At 39.0% G+C, this 25577-nt stretch overlaps 1 protein-coding gene across 4 annotated transcripts in view; it reads right to left on the bottom strand.

The window, feature by feature from the left end:
• Positions 1 to 22142: 22142 nt before the first annotated feature.
• FGF10 (fibroblast growth factor 10) overlaps positions 22143 to 25577 on the bottom strand; it is a 61475-nt gene continuing 58040 nt past the window's right edge. For all 4 annotated transcript variants that reach the window (XM_015848689.3, XM_015848688.3, XM_015848690.3 and 1 more), the window contains exon 5: positions 22143 to 25223. In XM_015848689.3, coding sequence (XP_015704175.1) covers positions 25026 to 25223 — 198 coding nt within the window. In that variant the 3' untranslated portion in view covers positions 22143 to 25025. The remainder of the gene's footprint in view (positions 25224 to 25577) is intronic.

Genomic DNA, 25577 nt, shown 5'->3' on the forward strand with positions numbered 1-25577 from the left:
GAAGAAGAGACTGATGATGAGGAGGAAATCACCTATTGTCGACCTCTGAAGCTGACTGAAATCCAAGGCTCAAGAAAGGAGTTCACACGGCGTCAAGATGAAGGTATCCTTGCTTGGTTGCTTCGCTGCTGGGACAACGGGGCCAACAGCTTGTCTCTAGATGGTAATGAAGCTCGCCAACTAGGAAGCATTGCCCAAGATGCAGGTATCGACAGAGGGATTAGCAGATGTTCGGATGGAGCTGCCACTCTCTGGTTGCGGCTGTTAGAAGCCGTGAGAGAAAGGTACCCCTATAAGGATGCTTTGAAGCCTAAATTTGATAGTTGGAATACCGTCCAAAAAGGTATTCAGCGCCTGAGGGAATTGGCCATGGCGAAAATGTTGTACAGCCCTGATCCAAGCGAACTTGACCCTTAGAGAGTGAGGGCCGATCCTGACATGTGGCAGAAAATCACAAGTACAGCACCAGAGAGAATTGCACAGTCTCTGGTATCAGGATCTAAAGGATTCGTGGACAGATGGCCCCGAGTTGTTGAGCTGATTATAATGCTTCAAACCATCGATCAGCAGCTCCCCCAACTGCATGCCGCAGTTTCTGCCATCTCACGGCTAGAAAACCGAGTAGATGAAATGTGCAAGAAATTGTTTCCATCAACTAATTGTAATGATCCTGTAATAGTATCAGAAACAACTGATGAAGGTCAATCCTCATACGGGCCACCAGGTCTAATGAAGGATCTGATCAAACTAGTCCAGTCCTACTCCCCACCTGCATCATCAAAAGTCTCAGCTGTTAAACGCACACGCTTCCCAGCTCGAGCAAAGAACAACATTACGATTGCACCGCGTGTTTCCATGTGGCGCTACCTACGTGACCGTGGAGAAGACATGAGGAAGTGGCATGATCAGCCTACTTCTGCACTACGAGCACGGGTGAAAGAACTGCTAGACATACCAACCACCAGTGGAGTTGCTCCAGTCATCACAGGTAACCAATAGAGGGGCCCTGCCCTCAGTCAGGGGAGGGAAAGGGATAATAGAGTTTATTGGACTGTGTGGATTCGATGGCCTGGCACATCAGAACCACAGGAATATAAGGCGCTGGTGGATACCGGTGCACAGTGCACCCTAATGCCCTCCAGTCATGAAGGGACAGAATCAATCCATATTTCTGGAGTGACTGGGGGCTCTCAAGAATTGACTGTGCTGGAGGCTGAAATAAGCCTCACTGGCAAAGACTGGCAAAAACATCCTATTGTGACTGGCCCAGGGGCTCCATGTATACTGGGTATTGATTACCTCAGAAGGGGGCATTTCAAGGATCCTAAGGGGTATCGATGGGCCTTTGGGATAGCTGCTGTAGATATGGACAACATTAAGCAGCTGTCTGTTTTGCCTGGCCTGTCAGAGGACCCGTCTGTTGTGGGGCTGCTACGAGTAAAAGAGCAGCAGGTACCGGTTGCTACAAAGACAGTGCACAGACGGCAGTATCGCACTAACAGGGATTCCTTGCTCCCCATTCATGATTTGATTCGCCAGTTGGAGAATCAGGGAGTGATCAGTAAAACTCACTCACCTTTTAACAGTCCCATATGGCCAGTGCGTAAAGCCAGTGGAGAATGGAGGCTGACAGTAGACTACCGTGGCCTGAATGAGGTCACACCCCCATTGAGCGCTGCTGTGCCGGACATGTTGGAACTCCAGTACGAGCTGGAGTCAAAAGCAGCCAAATGGTATGCCACCATTGACATTGCCAATGCCTTCTTTTCTATTCCTTTGGCCGCAGAATGCAAGCCACAGTTTGCCTTCACCTGGAGGGGCATTCAGTATACTTGGAACCGTTTGCCCCAGGGGTGGAAACACAGCCCAACCATTTGCCATGGGTTGGTCCAAACTGTACTGGAACAGGGTGGTGCTCCTGAACACCTGCAGTACATTGATGACATTGTTGTGTGGGGCGATACAGCAGAAGAAGTTTTCACAAAAGGAGAGCAGATAATCCGGATTCTTCTACAAGCTGGCTTTGCTATTAAGCGAAGCAAAGTAAAAGGACCTGCCCAGGAAATTCAGTTCTTAGGTATAAAGTGGCAGGATGGACGTCGTCACATCCCAGCAGATGTGATCGACAAAATCACTGCCATGTCTCCACCAACTAGCAAGAAAGAGACACAATCTTTCCTGGGTGCAGTGGGCTTTTGGAGGATGCACATTCCAAACTACAGCCTCATTGTAAGCCCCCTTTATCAGGTAACGCGGAAGAAGAATGATTTTGCATGGGGCCCTGAGCAGCAGCAGGCTTTTGAACAGATTAAACAAGAGATAGCCCGTGCTGTAGCCCTGGGGCCAGTACGGACTGGACAGGATGTAAAGAACATCCTCTACACTGCTGCTGGAGAGAAAGGCCCCACTTGGAGTTTGTGGCAAAGAGCCTCAGGAGAGACCCGAGGCCGACCCCTGGGATTCTGGAGTCGATCATATAAGGGGTCTGAAGAGTGCTACACTCCAACTGAGAAGGAGATCTTAGCCGCGTATGAGGGGGTTCGGGCTGCTTCCGAAGTAGTCGGGACTGAAACACAGCTCCTTTTGGCACCTCGACTGCCAGTGCTGAACTGGATGTTCAAAGGACAGGTTCCCTCCACCCATCATGCTACCGATGTCACCTGGAGCAAGTGGATTACGCTGATTACACAGCGAGCGCGAATGGGAAACCTCAATCGTCCAGGAATCCTAGAGGTAATCATGGACTGGCCTGAAGATAAAAAGTTTGGAACATCACCAGCAGAAGAGGTATCACGTGCTAAAGAGGCCCCACCATACAACGAATTACCAGAAAATGAAAAGAAATATGCCCTATTCACTGACGGATCATGTCGCATTGTAGGGAAGCATCGCAAATGGAAAGCTGCTGTGTGGAGCCCCACACGACAGGTTGCAGAGGCCACTGAAGGTAAGGGAGAATCAAGTCAGTTTGCAGAGGTAAAAGCTGTCCAGCTGGCCTTAGATGTTGCTGAACGGGAGAGGTGGCCAATGCTGTATCTTTATACTGACTCATGGATGGTGGCAAATGCCTTATGGGGGTGGTTACAGCGGTGGGAACAAAATAACTGGCAACGGAGGGGAAAATCTGTTTGGGCCGCTGAACTATGGAAGGACATTGCTTCCCGAACAAAGAATGTGGTTGTAAAGGTGCGTCATGTGGATGCACATGTGCCCAAAAGTCGGGCTACTGAAGAACAACAAAACAACCATCAGGTAGATAAAGCTGCCAAAATTGAGGTGGCTCAAATTGACTTGGACTGGCAGAATAAGGGTGAATTATTTCTAGCTCGATGGGCTCATGAGACCTCAGGTCATCAAGGAAGAGACGCGACATATAAGTGGGCCAGAGACCGAGGGGTGGACTTAACCATGGACGCTATTGCGCAGATTATTCATGATTGTGAAACATGTGCCATAATTAAACAAGCCAGAAGGATGAAACCTTTCTGGGAGGAAGGGCGATGGCAAAAGTATAAATATGGGGAGGCGTGGCAGGTTGATTATATCACCTTGCCACGATCTCGCAGTGGTGTTATGTACTCACTATGGTAGAGGCAACCACTGGGTGGCTTGAAACATACGCAGTACCCCATGCAACTGCTCGAAACACCATATTAGGTCTTGAGAAACAAGTCCTGTGGCGACATGGCACCCCAGAAAGAATTGAATCTGATAATGGGACACATTTCAAAAATTCTCTTATAAATACTTGGGCCAAAGATCATGGCATTGAGTGGATTTATCATATTCCCTACCATGCACCAGCTTCTGGTAAAATTGAACGATATAATGGGTTGTTGAAAACTATGTTGAAAGCAATGGGTGGTGGAACATTTAAGCACTGGGAGAAGAATCTGGCAGAAGCCACTTGGCTGGTCAATACTAGAGGATCTGTCAATCGTGATGGTCCTAGTCAATCTAGCCTCCTACACACTGTAGAAGGAGATAAGGTCCCTGTTATACATGTAAAGAACATGTTGGGAAAAGCTGTTTGGGTCCTTCCAGCTTCTGGAAAGGGCAAACCTATCCGTGGAACTGTCTTTGCCCAGGGACCTGGGTGCACTTGGTGGGTAATGCAGAAGGATGGGGATGTTCAATGTGTGCCACAAGGGAATTTGATGCTGGGGGAGTGCAGTCAATAATTTTATGTATCTATATATATATATATATGTTTGCATGTGTAGTGTATTTTAGTTATTATAGTTGTACATTTAGTTATGTTACATGCAATTCTACTATTTAGCTATCACAATTTTACATATGTGTATATATATGTATATATATGTATATATTAACCATGATGTAATAATGTAGAATAAGGGGTGGAATGTCATGGTTTTGTAATTTTGTAATTTTGCTATCAGTATTCCACATCATAACATCATGTCAAGTATGGATACTTCTGTTGAATGTGCAGTCCACAGAAGAAGACTACATATCCCAGAGAACAACAGGAGTAACAATAAGTCACGGGACCAGGACTCTATATAATCTCGTTCCCAGGCTGGAGTGCTCTCCTTCTTCTCTCGAACTTCTCGGAGAGTGGGAAGCGTTCCAGCCGTGTCGCCTAGAGTTCACAGTAGGCCTCTCGGTTTTCGGAGACTCTCTCTCTCTGTTTCGTTCGATTTTGTTAGCCTTAATTATATTATATTGTGTTATCTTGTATTTCGATATCATATTTAGTAAAATAAGTTTTTCCTCCTTAGATTGTCACTGTTTTATCCCACTCCCCTTTTCCCCCTCCTTTCCAGGCCCTGGGGTGGGGGGCGTGGGGTGGCTTCCCCTGTCACGGGCATAGGTAAATCTAAGTAACCCGTGACAGATTTTTAATTTTTAACAGTAGCACCTTAATTGCTATTTTTTTGTCACAGAAGTTGCTATCAAGATTGTGAAAGTTTTGTGGAAGGAAGTGGCACATGATAAAGCCAGTACTCTTCTGTAGGAGCTTCAAGTCTTAAGTTGTTCCATCTTCAACCTGATGAATATTAACTGGATACCAACTGGGTATGGGCAGTGAAAATATGCTTGTCTTCTTGGATTAAACATTTCAATTTGAGAAAATTTTCTGCCACATGTCATCCTGTCTGTTGCTGGAAGAAAAAGGTTGCAATATATGAAGAGCAAAGTGATAGCTTCTTACACAAAGCTGCACTCAGGCTCAAATTTTCAAGAGGAATCTTCCCAGTTCAGCCTTTGATCTTAGAATCCATCTGAGAATCCACTCAAGCTGCACCTTGAGTACTGTGTTTTTGGTGCTCACTACAAGAAAGACATTGAGACATGTGCAGAGGAGGGCAATAAAACTTGTGAGGGGTCTGGAGCACAAGTCTTACAATGAGCGACTCAGGGAGTAGGGATTGTTTAGCCTGGAGAAGAGGAGGTTCAGGGGAGACCTCATTGCATTCTACAGCTTCCTGAAGGGAGGTTGTTATGAGGAGGGTCTTGGCCTCTTCTCCCTGGCAACAAACAGGACCCAAGGAAATGGCTGCAAGTTGTACCAGAGGAGGTTTAGATTAGACATAAGAAAAAAATTTTTCTCTCAGAGAGTGGTCGGGAACTGGAATGACTGCCCAGGGAGGTGGTGGAGTCACTGTCCCTGGCAGTGATCAAGAGGAGCCTGAATGACGGCTACGAGACCTAGTCTAGTAGCTTATGGTAGCAGTGGTGATGGGAGGATGGTTGGACTAGATGATCTTGTAGGTCCTTTCCATCCTTGAGATTCTATGATTCTAGGTGCCAGAAACAAAAATTTACAGCTAGTTGTCACTGCTCTTTTCCTGAGGAGCTCCAAGGGGGCTTCTGCCTTTTAAACTGAAATTATTTAGTTGTTTAGTAATTGCAACTGAAGTACGATGGACAAAAGTTGAGCTCATTCCACAAAGACAAATAAATACTTAAAAGTATCATACGACAATCTGAGAAACAAGCACTGCTCTGAACTATGGATAAACAAAAAATTAGTTTTAGATTCTTTTATTGGAGAAGGTAGTGGTAGAACATGAAGTAATGACTTTAAACTAAAGGATTGTCAATGGCTTATGGGCTGGTTCAGCCTGGTTCTGTGACTAGTGGGACAGATGGATTTTGCAAAATTTGTGCCTCCGGAAAATAGAAAACACAGGACCCCAAATTAATTAAAAGCAGCGTCAGTGACCAGGGAAAAAACAAACTAATTTACTAAATATGCTATCAGAATGCAAGATAACACACTATAATAATAATAATTAGAATGGAAGCTAACAAATCAAATACAGTGGGAGAGTATCTGAAAGCTGTAGGCCTTACAATAGTGCTAAGGCGATGCATGCAGTCAGGACAAGCAGCAGGCAGGTACCTGGAACTGGAGCATTAACACTTTAACTCCCAGTGCACTACATGATGTTATGATGTGGAATACCAGTAACCAAAAATCACAAATCCATGACATTTCATCCCTTATTCTACATTACTACGTCATGATTAATTTATACAGACAAACAATAATTAACAAGCATTAAACACAGACAAATCTATATATATTTACATGGAATTACTGACTGCCCTCCCCCAGTATAGACTTATATTAGACAAGAAATTCTTCACAAAGTGGGTGGTGAGGCACTGGCACAGGCTCCCCAGAGAAGCTATGGATTCCCCATTCCTGTAGGCATTCAAGGCCAGTTTGGACAGAGTTTTGGGAAGCCTGGTACAGTGGGAGGCAATCTATACCAAAGCTTTGAAACTAGACAGTCTTTAAGGATCTGCAAATCCAAACCACCCTATGATAAACAATTTCCATGATATTTTCATAGTTTTGGTATTGCAAGGGTGAGATTAACTGAATCCTTAGCTCCTCTGAGTACCACACCCAGAAGAAAACCATGCTTAGGAGTGAGCTTAAAACTGACATTGTGAATCCCTGCTAAGATTTATAACAAATACTGTTTAGGGAATCTCAGTGCCTAAAAAATTTGGGTGGCAGCCAAATTAAGGTTTTTAGATTAAAACATATTATTCAGACACCTAATCCAGTCTTGAATTTTTATTTTAGTTTTTGTTGTTGTTATTGTTTTTTAATATCTATCTTTACATAGCTTGCAAAGGTGATGTATAGGCATGGTAGCTGAGATCTGAGGTCAAAATACCAGTCCAGTGCCTTATCCACAAGATTATCTTCTTGCCTAGGCACTAGAGACATCGTTTGAAAAGTTTCACCTGTGGTTAAGATTGCAAACAGATTTCCTGTCTTCTACAGTAAATGTTTCAAAGAGGGATAGCTTTTGGTATGAGGTGACATGAGGATCTAGCACTCAACAGTGGCTCTTCAGAAGTGAAGCATAAGGCTATAATAATACATTTAATATGAGTTTTCTCCTGTTCTTCCCAGCTTAGGAAGGAAAAAAGATTTCATTCTGTCAGAGCCAAATAAAATAAAAGTTTCATATTATTTAACCTCCTTTCCTCATTTTGAGGTTCCATAGCTCTTCAGTAACTCTTCATATGACTCTAAAAACAATCTGAAAAACAACAGAGAAACAGACCCAAGCCCTTAAGTTCAATGTTAAATAATTGCAAAATTTGCTAGTCATTTTGCAATCAAAGATATAGAATTACATCAGGGCATTAATTTGGCATCTTTACTTCAGCATCAAGCAGGTTTCAATAAGGCAACTCTTGAATCCAGCAACCTGTTCTTAATCTACAATTTTTACAGAATGTTAAATCTTGCAGCTAATCACTTGCTCGTGTTCAGACAACTAAGTGACTCCTCTGGGTATTCTTTTAGAATAAAAATAATCACTAGGTAACAGAGAAAAGGGTAAATATTTTCATGAGAAATAGTTGTTTTTATTATTTTTGGGAATAATATGAATAGTTAAAGACACTTTATGCATAGTTGTTTGGTGCTGCAGTGTAAAGGTGTAGAAGTCTCAGCTTAAAGAGAAGAAAGCCGAGTAACACACTACATGTAAAACCTTTTTAGTAACTACATAGTAGCCAATTCTGGATAACAGGTAAATGAGGTGGTTTATTTGCACTTGGGCTTGGGAACAGAGTTCAGAGCTTGAATGATGGATGTGATTTCCATAAATATTTAAGGGGAAAAATTTCAGGTATATTGGGATCCCTGATGGCTGGTTTGTTAGTCTAAATCAGGGAAGAGGTTCTTGATTCCACTGCTCCCCTGACCATACATATGTATCCTCCACTATAAGAGTAGGGTTCATAGCATAGATCCAGTCCCTTACAGATAATGTTGGAGTTTGGCTAAGTGCTTCATACTTAAAATACCATTCAGTTTAGGTCTACTTTTACGTTTTAAACCCATTCAGGAAGGAAAAGAGGCATACAAGTCACTTTTTGTAATAATCTGAGTGATTGCTACTATAGAGCCAATTAACCAAATTTGTGCAGCTGGGAAAGAAGGAAGTGAGCAGAAAATATATTCATTTCAAAGATTTGGATGCTTTTAGGGGCAGAAAATATCCTAGGTTTTGCTCCTTGGTTCCAGGCCATTCTTTATAGTTACAGTAGCTTGATGTAAATATAAGTAGCAGTTATTAATTGATCCAAGTAGGGCATATCTTTAAATGGTTGATGACAGAATGAAATTCAAAATTCTTGCCAACATCCAGATCCCTTCTTGCAAGCATAGTGGTGCTCAGAGTAAGCTGCTGTAATGCCTGTCTGTTTTTAATGAGCAGTGTTAACTGAACAATATTCTTTTTCGCTTCTGACATCTGGCTTTTTGTTTACTAAGTCTAATGATAGATTATTTTCACTTTGATAAAAAATTTAGAAGAAAATAATTGTTCTCAAACAAAACTTTTGCATGGCATACAGTCATAATTTGAGTGTGTGCATGTGTTCACTGTTGAGTTTAAGATAAGTACTCAGGTCCTTGTCTCTTGACAAAGTAGTCTCTGTTAGTTTTTTTCCAGTTGAACCATAGGAGTTCATAATTACTTGATGGAGTAAATAGTTACAAATTTTCAAGATAAGACATAATTAATATAGATGTTAAGTGAGACTGAGAAATGACATTTCTTACCTATGAAATAGGCTGTGTAGCCACTTGTTCGAAACAGCACTGGTGTCAGAATATTGGAAGCTTAAAATGCAAAGTAAAGTTTTTCCATTATTCTATATTAGTTTTCTATTAAAATGTGGCTGGAAAAACTTTGCAAGGCTAGTTGGTACAACTTTGCTGGCAAGTGTGACTAGTAGATACAAGGAAAATATTCCAAGAATGGAGGAGAAAAACATGCATAATGTAGAGGACAAGTTGTGCCTTTATGACATGTTTATGAAAAATGACTTTCAAGTGCTTTACATTATCTGTGAGGTATGATATAACCATTTCCTAAAATGTCTTTTTTTTTTTTTTTTTTTTTTCCTGTCTGACTTTACATCTGTTTACTCTTGTGTCATGGCATTTCACCTTGAAATTTTTGTTTCTTTAATGATACTGGTGTGGAATTATTGCTGGAGTTTTCAGCAGAGTGATTTGTGTTTTCTTATTAAAAAATAAGATCAACAATGGGCATGCTCATGAGCTGTATATGGCGCTTTTCACAGATGTGCTACATTCTGATCACTTCTTTCTGAAGGCAGGGAAGGAAAAACTTCAAGACCTTTCTTGCGCTGACTTCAGTAACTATGGCAGATGCAGATGTTCCCATTTATTTATTTATTAAAATTATCTAGTAATAGGGGTAACAATCAGAAAACAGCCTGTTACTGAAGACATGCTAACTAGTTATTTCTAGATGTGTAAAATGTGATACCTAGGATGTGAGGATGTGTAGGTTTGCTTTAGATTATTATAGATGATGTTGGCTGCTTGCTAGACACTCTGGCTTGGCAAGTGTTAGAATAAAGTAAACAAGTTACACGTGTTACATGTTAGAGTAAACTAACTAAAGTAAACACTTGCCTATATGAGGTTTATATGGAAACTCAGCCAATTTAGATTGACTCTTATTTTCTGGATCTCCAGAAACAAAACTGTTAGCAATGCTCTTGGAGCAGTAGTTGGATCTAGTAGACAGGATTCCGTAGAAAATAAGTGTGGGTGACTGGGAGAGGAGAAACTCAGTTTATTGTGAACTGTGGCTCTTGATGGGAATCATCTGAGTCTGGGTTAATATTTATCTGGAGTGCTTGGGTGCTTCCAGTTCAGTCCTCTGCACCATTCTTCAGCAATATCAATACATATGGTATCAGTGAAACCAGATGAAGATGGTTGAAAAACAAATTAAATGTTGTTCACTGGATACTTGAATGCATATATGGAGTGGACAAAGACTGGCTTTGCAAATAATGCAAAATAGACACAGGTGAAAGAGAATGTTAATTTATAAAAGAGGCAAATGTCATTCCAGAAAGTTTTTAAATGTGTGAGGAGTGAGGATGATTTTATTTCATGCTACCTGCTATTGGTGAGGGAGAGGGCACATTTTCTGAAAGGCACATAAACTGGTGATAGCTTATCATGAATAGAAGGGAAGAAAAGTAGTTTGGAAAAATCTGAACTCCAAAGCAAGGATGAAAGAATGCAGTTTGTTTAGTCTGGAAAAGAGAAGAAAGAAGAAGGGATATGATAAGGGGTTTCAGATGCAGGGAAGGTTATTACAGAGAAGATGGTGATCTATCTATTTCCATCCCTGCGTAAGGCAGAAAGTGAATTAATTGGACAAATTTGTCACATGGCAAATTTTTGTTAATTTTTAGAAAAGTCTTTTACATCAAAGGACAGTCCAACAGTCACGCAGAGTGAGGAAGAGAATTTCCATAAACAGGTATGTTGATATTGCTCAATTATCTTCTTTCAGGGAAAGGCTAGGTAATGGATTTTAATTTAAGCAAAAGGCTGTAACACAAATTTTGTGGTCAATTTGGTATCGCTAGTCTGCTGAAAAAAGCAATAGTTTATAGGCAAATATAAAATTAATGTAAATTTTCAAAGAGGTTTAGAAATTCAGTGCTTGGTTGCTTTACCTGGATAAGCTACCAATTTTTTTGTTTGTTTGTTGGCAACTCATTATTAATGATTCATAAACAATAAAAACAGCATGGATTTTATTATTTATGTTTCTATGGCAAGTTACTGCCCTAATGATTAGCTGTATGATTATTAATGCATTTGTAGATTCAGTGGAAATTAAGATGGGAATTTGAGTTCATCAAATTAAGCACAGTGATGATAAATTTGTTTTTCTTTATCTTTTGGCACTTTGGGATTCATTCAAAACTATTAAATAAAGTTTTATTCTCTCTTTGTAGAAAATAAAATTGTGATTATCATCAGAGAGACCTGTAGAATAATTCAAGGTTGTACAAACCAGCCTAATATAATTTCTGCTACAGAACTGCAGTATGAGAACATAGTATTAGCTAATTGGATATTTAGAGCTTACAAAATAAATTAGATTTTCTTAATAAGATAACAAGTTTGATAAAGTAACCATATAAATGCATACTACATTTTATAAACATTCTGTTTGGCATCATATTGTATTTCATTTACAGAAAGCAGCACTTGAAATTGTCCATAAAACATACATTAAAAGAGAAGCCAATTGACAAAATACAGCACTTAAAGGGAAACAACTGAGCAGGAGGCTTGGACAGACGTTCCAGGAATATACATATTCAGCCTGTTGCAAATCAAGATTTTAATGAGAGGCTTGGAAATAAGCATACACTTCTTACAAACTCATGAGTTATGTTCATAAAAAAGCATTCTGTGACAATAGACAGATTTCTTTCATCTTAAATACAGTTGATGTTAAAAAGAAAGTTTAGAAAGGGTTAAAAACAACATTTTCTTTTGCTCATGTAATATTAGGATACTGCATTTACTATAGATGCTGCCATGCAAAATAGAGTCTTAAACAGTATCAAAGAAAGAGCAATGTGCATTTCAGCTGAGCAACCAAAATTATTGTGTTTGGTTAGTTATTAGGAAACACTGAGAGCACCTTCATTCCCGTTCTTCATAGAGAACAAAATACTGGAACAGGTACAGTTGAACCTATGATTAGCAGTGAAGATGAATTTTAAATAAAATAAATAAATGGGACTAAACTGGGTTCACTGTCTTTTAAAGTTTTTCTGTTAAGATAACATCACTGTGAAGAAGACCTGCTTTATTGAGACACAGATTAGGCTGTAGTCTGAACTTCACTGAGTCAAACATAGCTATGATTAAGAAATTTGTGAAGGTGAACTGATATTCCCTGATATTTTTATTGATTTTGGATATATGAAAGATGAAAAAGATAACTGCCTTGTTTGCAAGAGCAATTAAAAAAAAGTTGAACTTTTGAATAGGTATATAAAACTAAAAAATAATTACTCATGGTCAGAGACACAGCAGTCTTGAGACTGGAAGCCATTGCACGTTAAATACTTTTGAGAGTTTTCAGTCAACATTTAAATCCTTTTTGTACTGATGGAGTTATCTTGCTGACTGCAGGCCGTATATTGAAGTAATGGTAACTGCACCAACACAAGTCTGCCAGACCACTGTGCAGCCTGCTTCCCACACTCCTGCTTTTTTTTTCTCCACTTTTTTGCATCATTACTTCATTACTTTTTTCTGTTCTTCCCTATGCTTCCCTATGCTTCCCTATTTATTAGCCCTCACAGGAAGCAATTTTTAGAGCAGAGTGGAGCCCTCACCTGGCATGTCTCATAGACCATTGATTACATCAGCTCTGTTTTCCTTTTCCACTGTATAAACTATTTCCATTCCTGCTCTACATTGCCATTCTTCCCAAGAGTGGTCTGACATGATAGCTGAGAACAGCTGCCAAAGTAAAAAGCTTCTTCCCCAGTGGACTTTCAAAGCATCGCTCTAACATAGAGATCTGGTTTACCATGCAAGTTAAACTGCCTTGGTATTCCCTGCAGAAGAATTTAGGTTGGCATGAGCTCCATGTTGTGTGCCCGGAGAGGCATGGTCTGTGCACAGTACCACTGTCACTGCTGTGGCTCCATACAGGACTAGTTACATGCATTTGCAAGGAAGAATAAAGTGAGAGTGTATCTTGTTCTGTTCTACCTAGGTGGCAAGAAATCTGTTGTGGATTTCATGCTCAATAAAAAAAAAAGAAGACAGGAAAAGCCACAAGATTCCTATGTATTGCAATAGTACTCTGTTTAATTGGGGCTGTCCTTGTTACATGGTGCTGTTTTAAATGTGATTTGGCTCAAGTTAAGAAAATTCTCCTTATTTACATAAAACACAATAAAGTTACCAGTAAAATATTTACAACATAGACCATCTGGGAGGGACTGAAACAAACAAAAATCATATTTAATTTAATAATTAGAACCAAATAACAACTTACTTCTAGGACTGGGTTTGAAGAAAATTTGAGCTTCTCCCTCAGGCTCAGGCATTGCCCAAAATTTAAGCTGAACCTTTTCTGAGAGGTTCTGCAATGTTAATTTAACTCATTCTTCCTGCTATTCCTTTTTTTTTTTTCCAATTTCTGTGCTGTCTGGTCTAGCCACATTAGTATCCTGTTGTTGCTGTTGTTCTATGATGTCTATACATGCCCAGCAGTATGTGGCAGTGATTGCTGTGCATGAAACTCCAATTATATCACTTAGCTAGACTTAGGGCATACCTTCTAAGCAAAGATAAAGATGGCAGTTTTACTTCACAGTTCTGATACAATCCATTTTACTATTCTGTAATGTCATTGCAGTGATCTAGCTATCTGTTTAAAGAAATGACTAGAAGTAAAACTTGCTCAATAAAGTATCTATGTGCGGCTCTCTGCCTACTCATCCTCACCTTCCTGCATTTCTCATTTGACACACAGATACTATATGCAATTTCAGAATCAGCCTCCAGTGTATCTGTTTTTTGTTTTTTGGGTTTTTTATTGTCTGTTTTATTTGTTTCTCATATTTCTCCCACTGAACAGAGGGATGAATATCTGCATAAATTTCTGTTTATTTTCTTGTAAATTTCTCCTTAAAGACTATTTCTGCCATAAGAGTCACAAGTAAAGACACTTCCTCTCTAACACAGAATAGAGGTATACATAATGATACTTTCATGATAACACTCTCATCTATTTATTGTCCTTTGTTATATTTCACCATATCAGACAAGAGCCATAATCATTAGTGCAGAGGAAAATGTCTCCTTGCTTATCTTTTCTTGTTTGATAACTAAACAACAGTTTTGATAACAGCAGTAGCTGTAGCATTTTGTAGCTAGCATTTTGCTGTGACTGGTAGATAGCTACCAAAGACACAGAAAAATAGTAACACCTGCAATAATGACTTTGAAATGCAATATATCATATAGATTTAAAAGATCCTGAATGTTAGCTATGAATTATAGACAGTTGGGTGAGGTCTCAAGGTCACTCCCACTTGTTCTTGTGGGGGACTTCAACTTCTGAGACACCTGCTGGATTAATAATACGGCAGATAGGAAACAGCCCTGGAGGTTCCTAGAGTGGGTGAGAGGTAACTTCCTGACACAGCTGGTGAAGGAGCCAGCAAGGGGAAGGAAAAAATCTGGACTTGCTGATTGTTAACAGAGGTCTTGTGTGGGATGTAAAAGCTGGGGGCTGTCTGGTGCATAGCTGATCATGAGATGCTAGATTTCCCAATCCTTGTTGAACCATGGAGGGGAGTCAGCAGAACTGCCACTGTGGACTTCTGGAGGCAGATTTTAACCTCTTTAGGACTATAGTTGAGAGGGTCCCTTGGAAGGTAGCTTTGGAGAGCATGGGAACCCAGAAAGGGTAGGAATACTTTAAGGAAGTAATTTTAAAGGTGCAGGAGCTAACCATCCCCAAGTCACGGAAGATGACATGACAGGCAAGGACTGACTGATGAAAAGGGACCCCAGTGGGACAGTTGGCTGAATATGAGCCAGCAGTGTGCTCAGGTGGCCAAGAAGTCCAATGACATCCTGGCTTGTGTCAGGAATGGTGTGGTGAGCAAGACTAGGGAAGTCATCCTGCCCCTGTACTCAGCATTGGTGAGGCCTCACCTCGAGTACTGTGTTCAGCACCTTGGTACAGAAAGGACATGGAGGTACTGGATCAGGTCCAAAGAAGGGCAGCAAGGCTTGTGAAGGGCTTGGAAAATATGCCCTACGAGGAGAGACTGAAGGAACTGGGGCTGTTTAGTCTGGGTAAAAGGGGGCTGAAGGGAGACCTTACTGCTCACTTCTAGTACCTGAAAGGCACTTACAGTGAGAACAGGGTTGGTCTCACTGGTGACAGGTGACACAAAGAGGGAAATGGCCTCAATTGCACCAGAGTAAGTTTAGGCTGGATATCAGGAAAACTTCACAGAAAGGAGCACTGGAATAGGCTCCCCAGGGAGGTGGCTGAGTCACCATCCCTGGATGTGTTTAAAAATTGTCTGGATGTGGTGGTTAGGGACATGATTTAGCACAGGGTTGTTTGAGCTAGAGCAATGTGATTAGGGTGAGGTTGGACTTGATGATCTTTAAGGTCTTTTTCAACCTGAGCAATTCTTCAGTTGTATGATTCTATGATTGTATGAAGCATGATTGAGATAACTTTATACTGACACTGTGGAATCGTAGAATCATAGAATCACAAGGTTGGAAAGTACCTACAAGATTATCTAGTCCAGCTGTCCTCCCTTTACCATACCTACAGAAAACCACTAAACCATATCTCCTAGCTCCCTATCCAGACGTCTTTTGAACACTGCCAGGGATGGTGACTCCACCACCACCCTGGTCAGCCATTCCAGTGCCTGACCACTCTGTGAGAAAAAGTTCCTTCTTATATCCAGTCTAAACCTCATCTGATACAACTTGTGACCATTTCCTCAGGTCCTGTTTGTTGCCAGGGAGAAGAGGCCAAATCCTTCCTCATCATAACCTCCCTTCAGGAAGTTGTAGAGTACACTGAGGTCTCCCCTGAGCCTCCTCTTCTCCAGACTAAACAATCCCAGCTCCCTGAGTCGCTCCTCATATGACTTGCACTCCAGACCCCTCACAAGTTTAATTGCCCTTCTCTGGACATTTTCCAGGGCTTCAATGTCTTTCCTGCAGTGAAGAGCCCAAAACTGAACACAGTACTCAAGATGCGGCCTCACCAGAGCTGAGTACAGGGGGATGATCACCTATCAGCTCCTGCAGGACACACTATTTCTGATGCAAGCCAGAATGCCACTGGCTGCTTAGCCACCTGGGCAGACTATTGGCTCATGTTCAGCTGAGCATCAACCAACATCCCAAGGTCCCTTTCCTCTTCACATTCATCCAGCCACTCAGCCCCAAGCCTATAGCACTGCGTGGGGTTATTGTGGCCAAAGAACAGGACCTGGCAATTGTCCTTGTTGAACCTCATCCCATTACCCTCAGCCCAGTGATTTAGCCTATCCAGATCCCTCTGGAGGGCCTCCCTACCCTCAGGCAGATCAACACCACCTCCCAACTTGGTGTCATCTGCAAACTTACTGAGGGTACACTCAATTCCCTCATCCAGGTCAACAATAAAGATGTTAAACAAGATGGGCCCTAGAACTGACCCCTGGGAGATACGACTTGTAACAGGTCACCAGCAGGACTTAACTCCATTAACCACTACCCTCTGGGTACGACCCTCTAGCCAGTGATATGACCCTCTAGCCAGTAGAGAATAGCAGCAGGAGATAACATCAACACTCCATTGGTGTGAAAAACAGAAAATAACATGATGAGTTTTGAAGAAAATTGCCAGTGGTAAATATCTGTGTGTGTATGTGTGTTGTGTTTATGACTGTGGGGTAAAAAAGTTTTTACATATTGCACATATTAGAATCTGTTAATTTAAGAAAATGGAGAGTTTGGAGTGTAGCATGCTGGATTTTATGGCACATCCATGCCTTATTGGAGCTACAGTTAGCTTGAAGACTAATTCTACCAACTTCTCCCTGTATTTTAATTATTCTTAACCTTTGCAACACTTCCAGAGACTAGGTAGTAGCAAAATGGTTATGAGAACTGTATATTTCCCTCTTCCCTAAACAGCCCCTTTTTTAAGAGCTTATATAAAGTGATGACAAAGAATATAATAAGAAAGTGTGGTTGGCTGAGCTTTCCCCACTGTAAATAGCGCAGGGTCAGTCTATCATTTAATAGCTACCACACTTTAAAATGAGCATAAGAAAATATACATGCAGTGAATACAGTACTTGTTAAACTGTCAACTGCTCAAAGCTTTGCATTAAATAGAACAAACATAATTACTAGTTAATTTATATTTCTGTTACTGATAGCTGAAATATGTAAACGTTCTTGGGCAGTATCCTCTAGCCAACAGATATAAGGGCAGAGCACATTTTGAGGAGTGAGGTAATTAAGAGATTTATTCACTGTGGCATTATTCTTGTAAGGACCATGGAAAATTTTAATAATTATCTGTGAAAATCATGTGGTGTTTTTTTTGTGCATGTTACCAAATATCCAAAGGGTATGGATATTGACCTTCGCATGTCTTTACTGGCCAGGTCAGTCATGCTTCATGCAATCAGTGTGTGATTGAGGCTTGAGTCAGACCCAGACACCATCTCTCTGTAACGTCAATTTATTATCATTTCTTGGGTGAGTTTATGCTGAAAAACTTTGTGCTGCTTTTGGGTTGCTTTTAGTCATAAAATCATAAAAAGGCCTGGTTGAAAAGGACCATAATGCCATAAGGACGTTTAATAGGATCTCTACACACTCATTACTGGATTCAGCTTGAGTCTGCTGCTACTGAATGTAGACTTAAGCTGCATCTGACCGTCTACTGCTTCTACTGTTTTATATAAATTTAGTCACAGGCTTCGCAGAATTAGGGAAAATATTGCTGTAAGAGATCTTGGAACTGTGACAATCCATCCTCCTGCCTGTGGTAGAATCAACAATCTAAGCCATTCCTGATGACTGTTATGTGCTTAAAATTCTGAAAGGAAGTTGTAAACTTTTCCAAATTAATTTTTTTTCAGAGCCATTAGTATTAGGAGTTCATTTATTTATTTATTTATTTATTTATTTATTTGCAAATATATTTTAATTTCCCCTGCTTATGTTTTAGCATTGAGCATTCCTCCAAATAAGAGAGTAACCCAATTTGATTTATTGGTATCAAAATCAACACTACAGGTTTTAAGCAGTCTCTACATAGTTGAGGAACAAATCTGATTGATTGTCCTGGAAAGTGAAAGGCTTCCTCCAAAATTGGATTCTCCTCTTTATCAGATTATGTCTATATATACTATGAGGTATGTCAGTGCTGTCATATGATGGTCACAAGTACTGTGGCTTTTGGAAGATCTCAGCCTTTAGGATTAGCAGTGCAGGATTGTTTTGGAGAATTTGATACTACATACCACTTTCACTGCAGTTTAATTTACAAGGGCTGCTTTGAAAATAATAATTTTATGTTATGATGTTGGCCAAAAATGTCAGAGATGGATGTTGAGAATATCGCAGTAAAGGCTGAATTTTCCCAACAATATACTGTAATATTCTGTTGCCATGTGACAGATGATTAGCAGAGGGGAAGTTTGAAAGAATGGTATCTGACATGGAAGTGCACATGAAGCAAAGGTGTGTTTCTGAATTCCTTCAAGCAGGAAAAATGGCACGCATTGACATTCATTAACAATTGTTGAACACTTATAGAGACTGAACAGTGGATGTGAGCACAGTGAGGCAGTGGTTAATGAATTTCAGAAGCAGTGACAGCAATAGTAGGTCTCCTCCACTCACCAGGATTTTTAGGACTGTAGCACATAGGCTCTAGCTCAACACCAATGAAATTACGCAGGTAGTGATGGTGACTATGTTATAAAATAGTGTTTTATTGCTGAGATTTTGATCTTTCAGCTGTATCAGCTGTAGTTTCCATAGTAATAAATAGGAAGCATTACTTTCAAAGTGACCTACTTATTATGCTGATAAAAAATGTTTCATTATTTCTAGTGTAGTACAATTGTATTTTGCTTTTCTTATTACCTGCAGAGCAGAGGGTGAGGATCTGGCTTTCTGTGGTGTATATTGTGACTGCATTTCACAAATGAACGATGTAGATGCAGTTAGTCTGAATAGTGCTGGCATGATCAGTACTGTGGATGTATTCATCCACAATAAGAGCAGTGGTTAGATGGGCATTCTTGGGAGTTTGAAAGTTGGAATAGAATGGTTGGGATAGCAAATGAAGTGTTAGAGCCATATTATGTAAGAATAAAAACTTCCCTCTCAAACAGTGAGCATAAAAGTGTGGTATGAGGAATGAGCCTAGAAACTGAGTAACTTTTTTCATATTTCCTTGAAGAACACTTCTGTATTCCATCAATGAGAAACTCAAGGACTTCAGGGCCCAAACCCTGGGACCTGGGACCCCCTTTTTATAAGACTGCTGAGATAGCTATACTATGAAATAAGTTCTAGTAAAAAGCCAGTATAAGTATAAAAAAGCAGTATAAGTTATGTATTTAGTACCAGTTAAGAAATCAATGAAGAATGTAAATAACAATAATGATACCATTTTTTTTCTGTTTCCCATTTCTTGAGTGAATCAAAATTTTGTTTGAAGTGTTGCTTGGAAGATCTCAGAGTGTTGGCTGCAAAATCTAGAAGGTACTTTTTGAATCTGCAAGATTACACTGTTTGTAGACTGGTCTTTCTGTAATTAAGAATTAAATAGTTTTTTAGGCTTTTAAGGTATCTGAAGCATACTAACACTAGAAGCTCAAAACATTTTGATTGTCATGAATGGATTGTTGCAGTACAGTTTTGAAAGAATGACGTTTTTTGTCTGTAGACTTCTGAGAACTGAGCACAGGAAAAAATGTAAACAAATGAGAGAACATTTTCAGTTTGCTGTGTTTCTTCCCATTCATACACACCTCACTGAATAATACAGGTTCCTGTATATTGTGCATTGAATGCAAATCTGTTTGTTTAGTTGTTTTACAGCTTGACAAAACTGCAAATTCAGATGTAGACCAGTGTTTGGCCCTTTCTCAGATTTCTCTGAAAACTGTTATCAGAGGAAAGAGCTAAATAAGTTATTTTAGCAATTAGCAAAGCAGACTCATTAAAAAAAAAAAAAAAGTCATGTAGCATTATTAAAATCAAGTCAGAGTAGTTTGGATGGGGAAATAGTTCATCTGGGTTCTGAATGACTGGCTACACTGAAGCCCACTGAAGCCACACATGCATTACACTGCAGCAGTAATAAAGAAGCTGTGGTATTCTGATGCTTTTTTTCATACATTATCTCATGATGTAGAGTCTAAGCTTTGATGAAATTGTAGATACAGCTTTTCTACTACACCAGATTGTCTATCAGTGCCATAATATTTCATATTTCATACAGAAATATACAATAGGATGATATCGTGTTTTTTTGTTTGTTTGTTTGTTTTGTTTTGTTTTGTTTTCCTTTCATGTACCATGATGTCCATAGACTCATATTTTGACAATGAACTAGCATGGCATTTTCACCAGCATATCTGTTTATTCAGGTGTATGGATTTGTGTTTTGCTTAAGAGCTGTTAATGTAAGGAATTTCTTTGAAAGTTCTGGTAGGGAATTTCGGGAGTCCAATTTGTCATTTAAAGTACTGTACCCTGAAAGATCACTGCTGCCTAATCACTTACTTGAGGCTTAGTCATTGTTTATTTTTCCTTTCACAGTGGCATATTTTCTTTGCCTTGTTGGTTTGAGCAAAGGACGCAGCATGTGTTTCTTCTGGGATTAGTGAGTGAAAAGACATCAGCCAGTTATGTGAGATTCACTGTGTTTCAATGGAAAATGCCAGTACCAGATAGTTAATCCCAAAACACAGTCTTTGAAAGCCTGCGTTGTAGTTAAAAATGAGGTACAAACATTTTGGGTGGGTAGACATAGCTGTAAATCTTAATCTGATAGGTTCAAAACAAAGTAATATTTCATATTCCGTTTCTTGCTCATACTGTGATGGGAAAATAACTTTGCATATGTTTTTCTGTTATTTGTGGTTGCACTGAAATGGTTTCAGTCAATTAGGGCAACAAAGCTGGTGAAGGGTCTGGAGCACAAGTTTTACGAGGAGCGGCTGAGGGAACTGGGATTGCTTAGTCTGGAGAAAAGGAGGCTCAGGGGAGACCTTATGCTCTCTACAATGATTTGAAAGGAGGTTGTAGTTGCATCCTCTTCTCCCAGGTGACAAGATGAGGCGGAATGGCCTTAAGTTGCACCAGTGGAGGCTCAGCTTGGATACCAGGAAAAATTTATTCTCTGAAAGAGTGGTGAAGCATTGGAATGGGTTGCCCAGGGAGATGGGGAAGTCACTGATGTTGGAGGTGTTCAAGAAATACACTGATGTGCCAGTTAGGATCAAGGTTTAATGGGCAATATTGGAAGTGATGGTTTGATGGATGAACTTGATGATTTCAGACATCTTTTCCAACCCCAACCTTCATTATTCTATAATAATCATACATGGACTAACTGTAGCAGAACATGATTTTGTGTTGATGTATTCTCACTCCAACTGCATAGGAAATTAGAAGGATGAATCCCACCAGACAATCTAATTCAAGAGAGTAAAAAATGACACTTCAAAGTAGGCAGTGTCTTCCAGCATTGGTTTAAATCCTTGAAGCAGCTATGGCTGATGCTGTGACTGATTGTGTGAACATAGGTAATCAGTTTCAGCAGGGGCATGAATTACAAATATTGACTCACCAACTTGTACTAAAGCTTACTAACCTCTAAAGAACTTTATAACCTGAAATACCGTGAATGAAACCTTACATAAAATGCAATTATTTTTCCTTCTCCAATGCTTATTTTAAAAGTGTAAGTACTAGTTCTTCTTCCTAAAACCATCATGCTTAATAATCATTATTTTTTCCAGTGTATAAACTAGGTGGATCCGAATACTTATGGGAAGAATCTAAAGCATTTGGTTGCTATTATTGTGGAGATAACACATGTGAAGAGTTAAAGAAATTTTTAAAATGCCTTAGTGATTTTTGTTTTGTTTCAGAGCTATATAGCACCAAACCACATCCTGTAGTACAACGTCTTTTCCCTTTTTATATGTATGTTGCAGTATCAATTCAGGTTAATAAAACAAAGACAATAGTCTTATTCTCTATTCCCCATATTTTATTATTTTTATTTAAATATAACATGCTATACATTGTTGCTCAGTGATTTTTGTTTTTCTTTTCTTTTTTAAATCTCTCCTTCTCAAGAGTCTATCTGACAGAGAACAGAGGATATGGTAAAGAAACTGTGAAACTCTAGAAAAAGGGACTTCAGTTTGCTCCTACCACCACTGGGTATTACAGTATGTTAATCATGCAGGAATCATTGTTTCCTTAAGGACATTTTGTTCTGGTTCATTTTGAGAAATTCATGTCAGAAATGACTCCTGACTCACTTAGGAAAAGTGATGTTTTTCATGATTTTGGCCTCTGAGCAGCATAGTGTTCTGCGTACTATGATAATATTTATGCACAAATCCTCCCCTGATCATATAAACTAGGTAATTCTGTCAAGAGAACCTCACCTGTACCCTAAATATTCTTTAAGTACTGCTTTTGCCCAAGCTGACATTGAATGCTCACTGTGGGTGGTCCACTATGTCTTGACAGTTTTAATAATCGATTACAAATTTTTAACAACAGATACTCACTTTTATTATGGTCATTAAGTTTTGCTGATCACCTGAAATTACATTCAAAATCTGAAGTTCTTATTTCCCTGTCTAGAAAATCTCATTTGTGAGGAAGCAAGCTGGAGATAAAGTACCATGAAATCCATTAAATGTAATGTTAGCTATCAGTTAGAATGTTGTGTCTCAAATTACTTTCTGGTTTTAAAAGAGTTGACTTTATTCAAGAACAGGAAATACAGTCTGACCACTTTGTATTTTATGGGAAACCTATTATTTTTTGTGTGTTGTTTTTCCTTTTTTCTTTCTTTCATTATTATTATTATTATTTTTAACAGCTAATATTTAAATAACAGATTAAGATTGAAGTGCTGGTTAAACATTGACTTAAATAACTTAAAGAAGATTCCAACAACACCAGCCTTTATAGAGGTTAAACATTCTCAAAAGAAACATTAAGCAAGGCTCTCCTTTGTACCAAAATACAGTTTCCAAACAATAAAAATAAAAATGACTTTTTCACAACAAGAAATATTGAAGATAAAACTGCATCATCAATATAATCTCATAGTTATTACTTAAAAGTATTTAGAACAAAATAATATTGTACTACTTCTGTTTCTTACTACAGACACTGCAAAGGCTTAATTATTTATTTAGTGGAATACAATGTGAAGACAGTGGTACAAATTATTTGTTGTACTGCTTTCTATTTATCTGCTCTAACAAAATGAATCTCAGTATGGTTACATTGGTGAGCTATCCAGAGCTCTATAAAATTACAGAGTAAAGCAAAACATAAAACAAACCTTATGTACCTTTAATTGAACAGACTTCATATTATGCTAAATTTTGTTATACTGCAGTTGCTCAAGTTAAGCCATGGGACTAGCAACACTTAATGAAAATGTGCTGGATATTATGCATTTGGAGCCTTCAGTGACTATGGTGGATATGAAAGGCATGCTAAAGCTGGATACCAGCACAGCTTTTTTGTTGGCTCTCATATATAATATACATGTGAGTAATAATCTCTGATAAATGCATGAGCATGATTTTGGATTCCCTATCCCTCAGTCCTTATTTAGGTATTGCTCCCACTCTTTTTCTGTGACTCTTCAAGCTCTTAACAAGGACAAATGCACTGAATGGCAATATTAATTGAATAAGGTGTGCTGTGTTGCTATCTCATCTTTCAGAGACCAAATTTAACACTTGGAAAGTTCATTCTGTTTAATTTAAACAATGGCATTATCAGTGATTCTAATAGGACTGTCTACATCCAGGTGTCAGCCCAGTGCTTGCTGCAAAATTTCTTACTGATTGCAATGCATTTGTTCTTAATTCCACAATGAAATCAAAGTCAGACGAATATACAAGCAGATGCATTGATACCCAAGTACAGAGATGGACCCTGCTTTCAGTTTAAAAATAGCAGAAAGTACCTTTGAAGTATTTCTTGAAGTTTGTTTTTGAGTGCTAATATGTAAGAAAACCTCTCAAACATAAAGACACACAATACCATTAATCCAAGCACTGCATGTTTGGTCTTTTGATTAAGTGCAAGAGAGTTAGGAAAAAAAATGGATTATACACATGAAATTCTGCCTTTAAAGCCTTGTCCATTACCTATTCTCACAGTACTTACAAGGTTCTGATCTTTTAACTTATCAGCCCTGTGTGAAGCACTGAGAAAAAGGGAAAACAACAAAGAAGCAAATGAGGAAAACATTTCAAATAATAATAAAAAAAAGATATTTAACATCCTATTAAATAAATAACTTAGAGAGAAATAAAAAGGAGTGAAGTTAGAACATACAAGCAAACCATAGTATTCGTTTTGTTAGAACAGTTTGATACTGCTTTGCTTATATTCTTAAATCCTATCCATTCTTCCACAAGGCTTCTCCAGAAGCATCTTTTTTTGTGCATATGACCCAAGTGCTTCCAGTAAATGCTTGCATGTCTAACTGTTCATAGGCTTGAATGAGCAATTAAGGTCTTTGATATGAGTTAGTATTCCATAAATAACTTTCCCCACGAAGATCATTCATTAGATTGTCTCACATTCCTTAAGTTCTGTTGCAGAGAGAAAAAAAATTGTTCACACTGGCAATGACTTATATCCCCTTTGATTCAGCTTCTATCTTGCTCTTAAGATAGAACACTGAACTAAATAAAAGCATTTCATTTGCCAGCAATGAGTACAAAAACTTCAGAGGCTTCCCCTGCTCTTTTCAAACAAGCAGATGTCTGCACTATTTCTTTGCAATTATTCTTCAAGAAGATTACCAATTATTAGTGACATAAGAGCCTTTGGTTCATCTGCATTGATAAAACAGTTCCTTCATCTATGACATTACTACCATTGGAAGAAAGTGAGCTGAAGTGTTTTTCCTTCTTGTTTTCTGTCCCCTCTTTGTGGCTCCCCTTCCATTCAGAGCAACAAACATTTGCCTTCCATTGTGCTTCCAATTTAAGGATGCATATGTATTGTATCCATTTTCTTCTATTCTTTCCTTCAATTTGCAATCACTATTAAACTCCTTCTGTTGAAAGAATAAAAAAAATGCACCATTTCAGAACAGACATAATGCTTCACTGTGTAAATACCATTGATATCAACAGCACTTATATAGCAAAAAAGTGGGAAAAAGTTCATTTGTGCACAATTATAGAAATAAAATGACAAAATTCACTGAGAGTTGAATTGCAACTTCTCTGTAGTGGAATATAACAATATTAAATCAAATTCTCAGTCATAAACTCAAAGTATGAGGTAGCAATCTTGGAATTATTCATCACACTCCAGTTCTAATAAATACAACCTTTAAATATCTTGAACCAGATTATTGATACCATGTGTTAAAGAAAAATGCATGGCTTAGACCTACTTCTTATTG

Source organism: Coturnix japonica, chromosome Z (genome assembly GCF_054131305.1).
Source record: "Coturnix japonica strain WE chromosome Z, WE-NBRP24, whole genome shotgun sequence".
In the NCBI taxonomy this organism is placed as follows: Eukaryota; Metazoa; Chordata; class Aves; order Galliformes; family Phasianidae; genus Coturnix; species Coturnix japonica.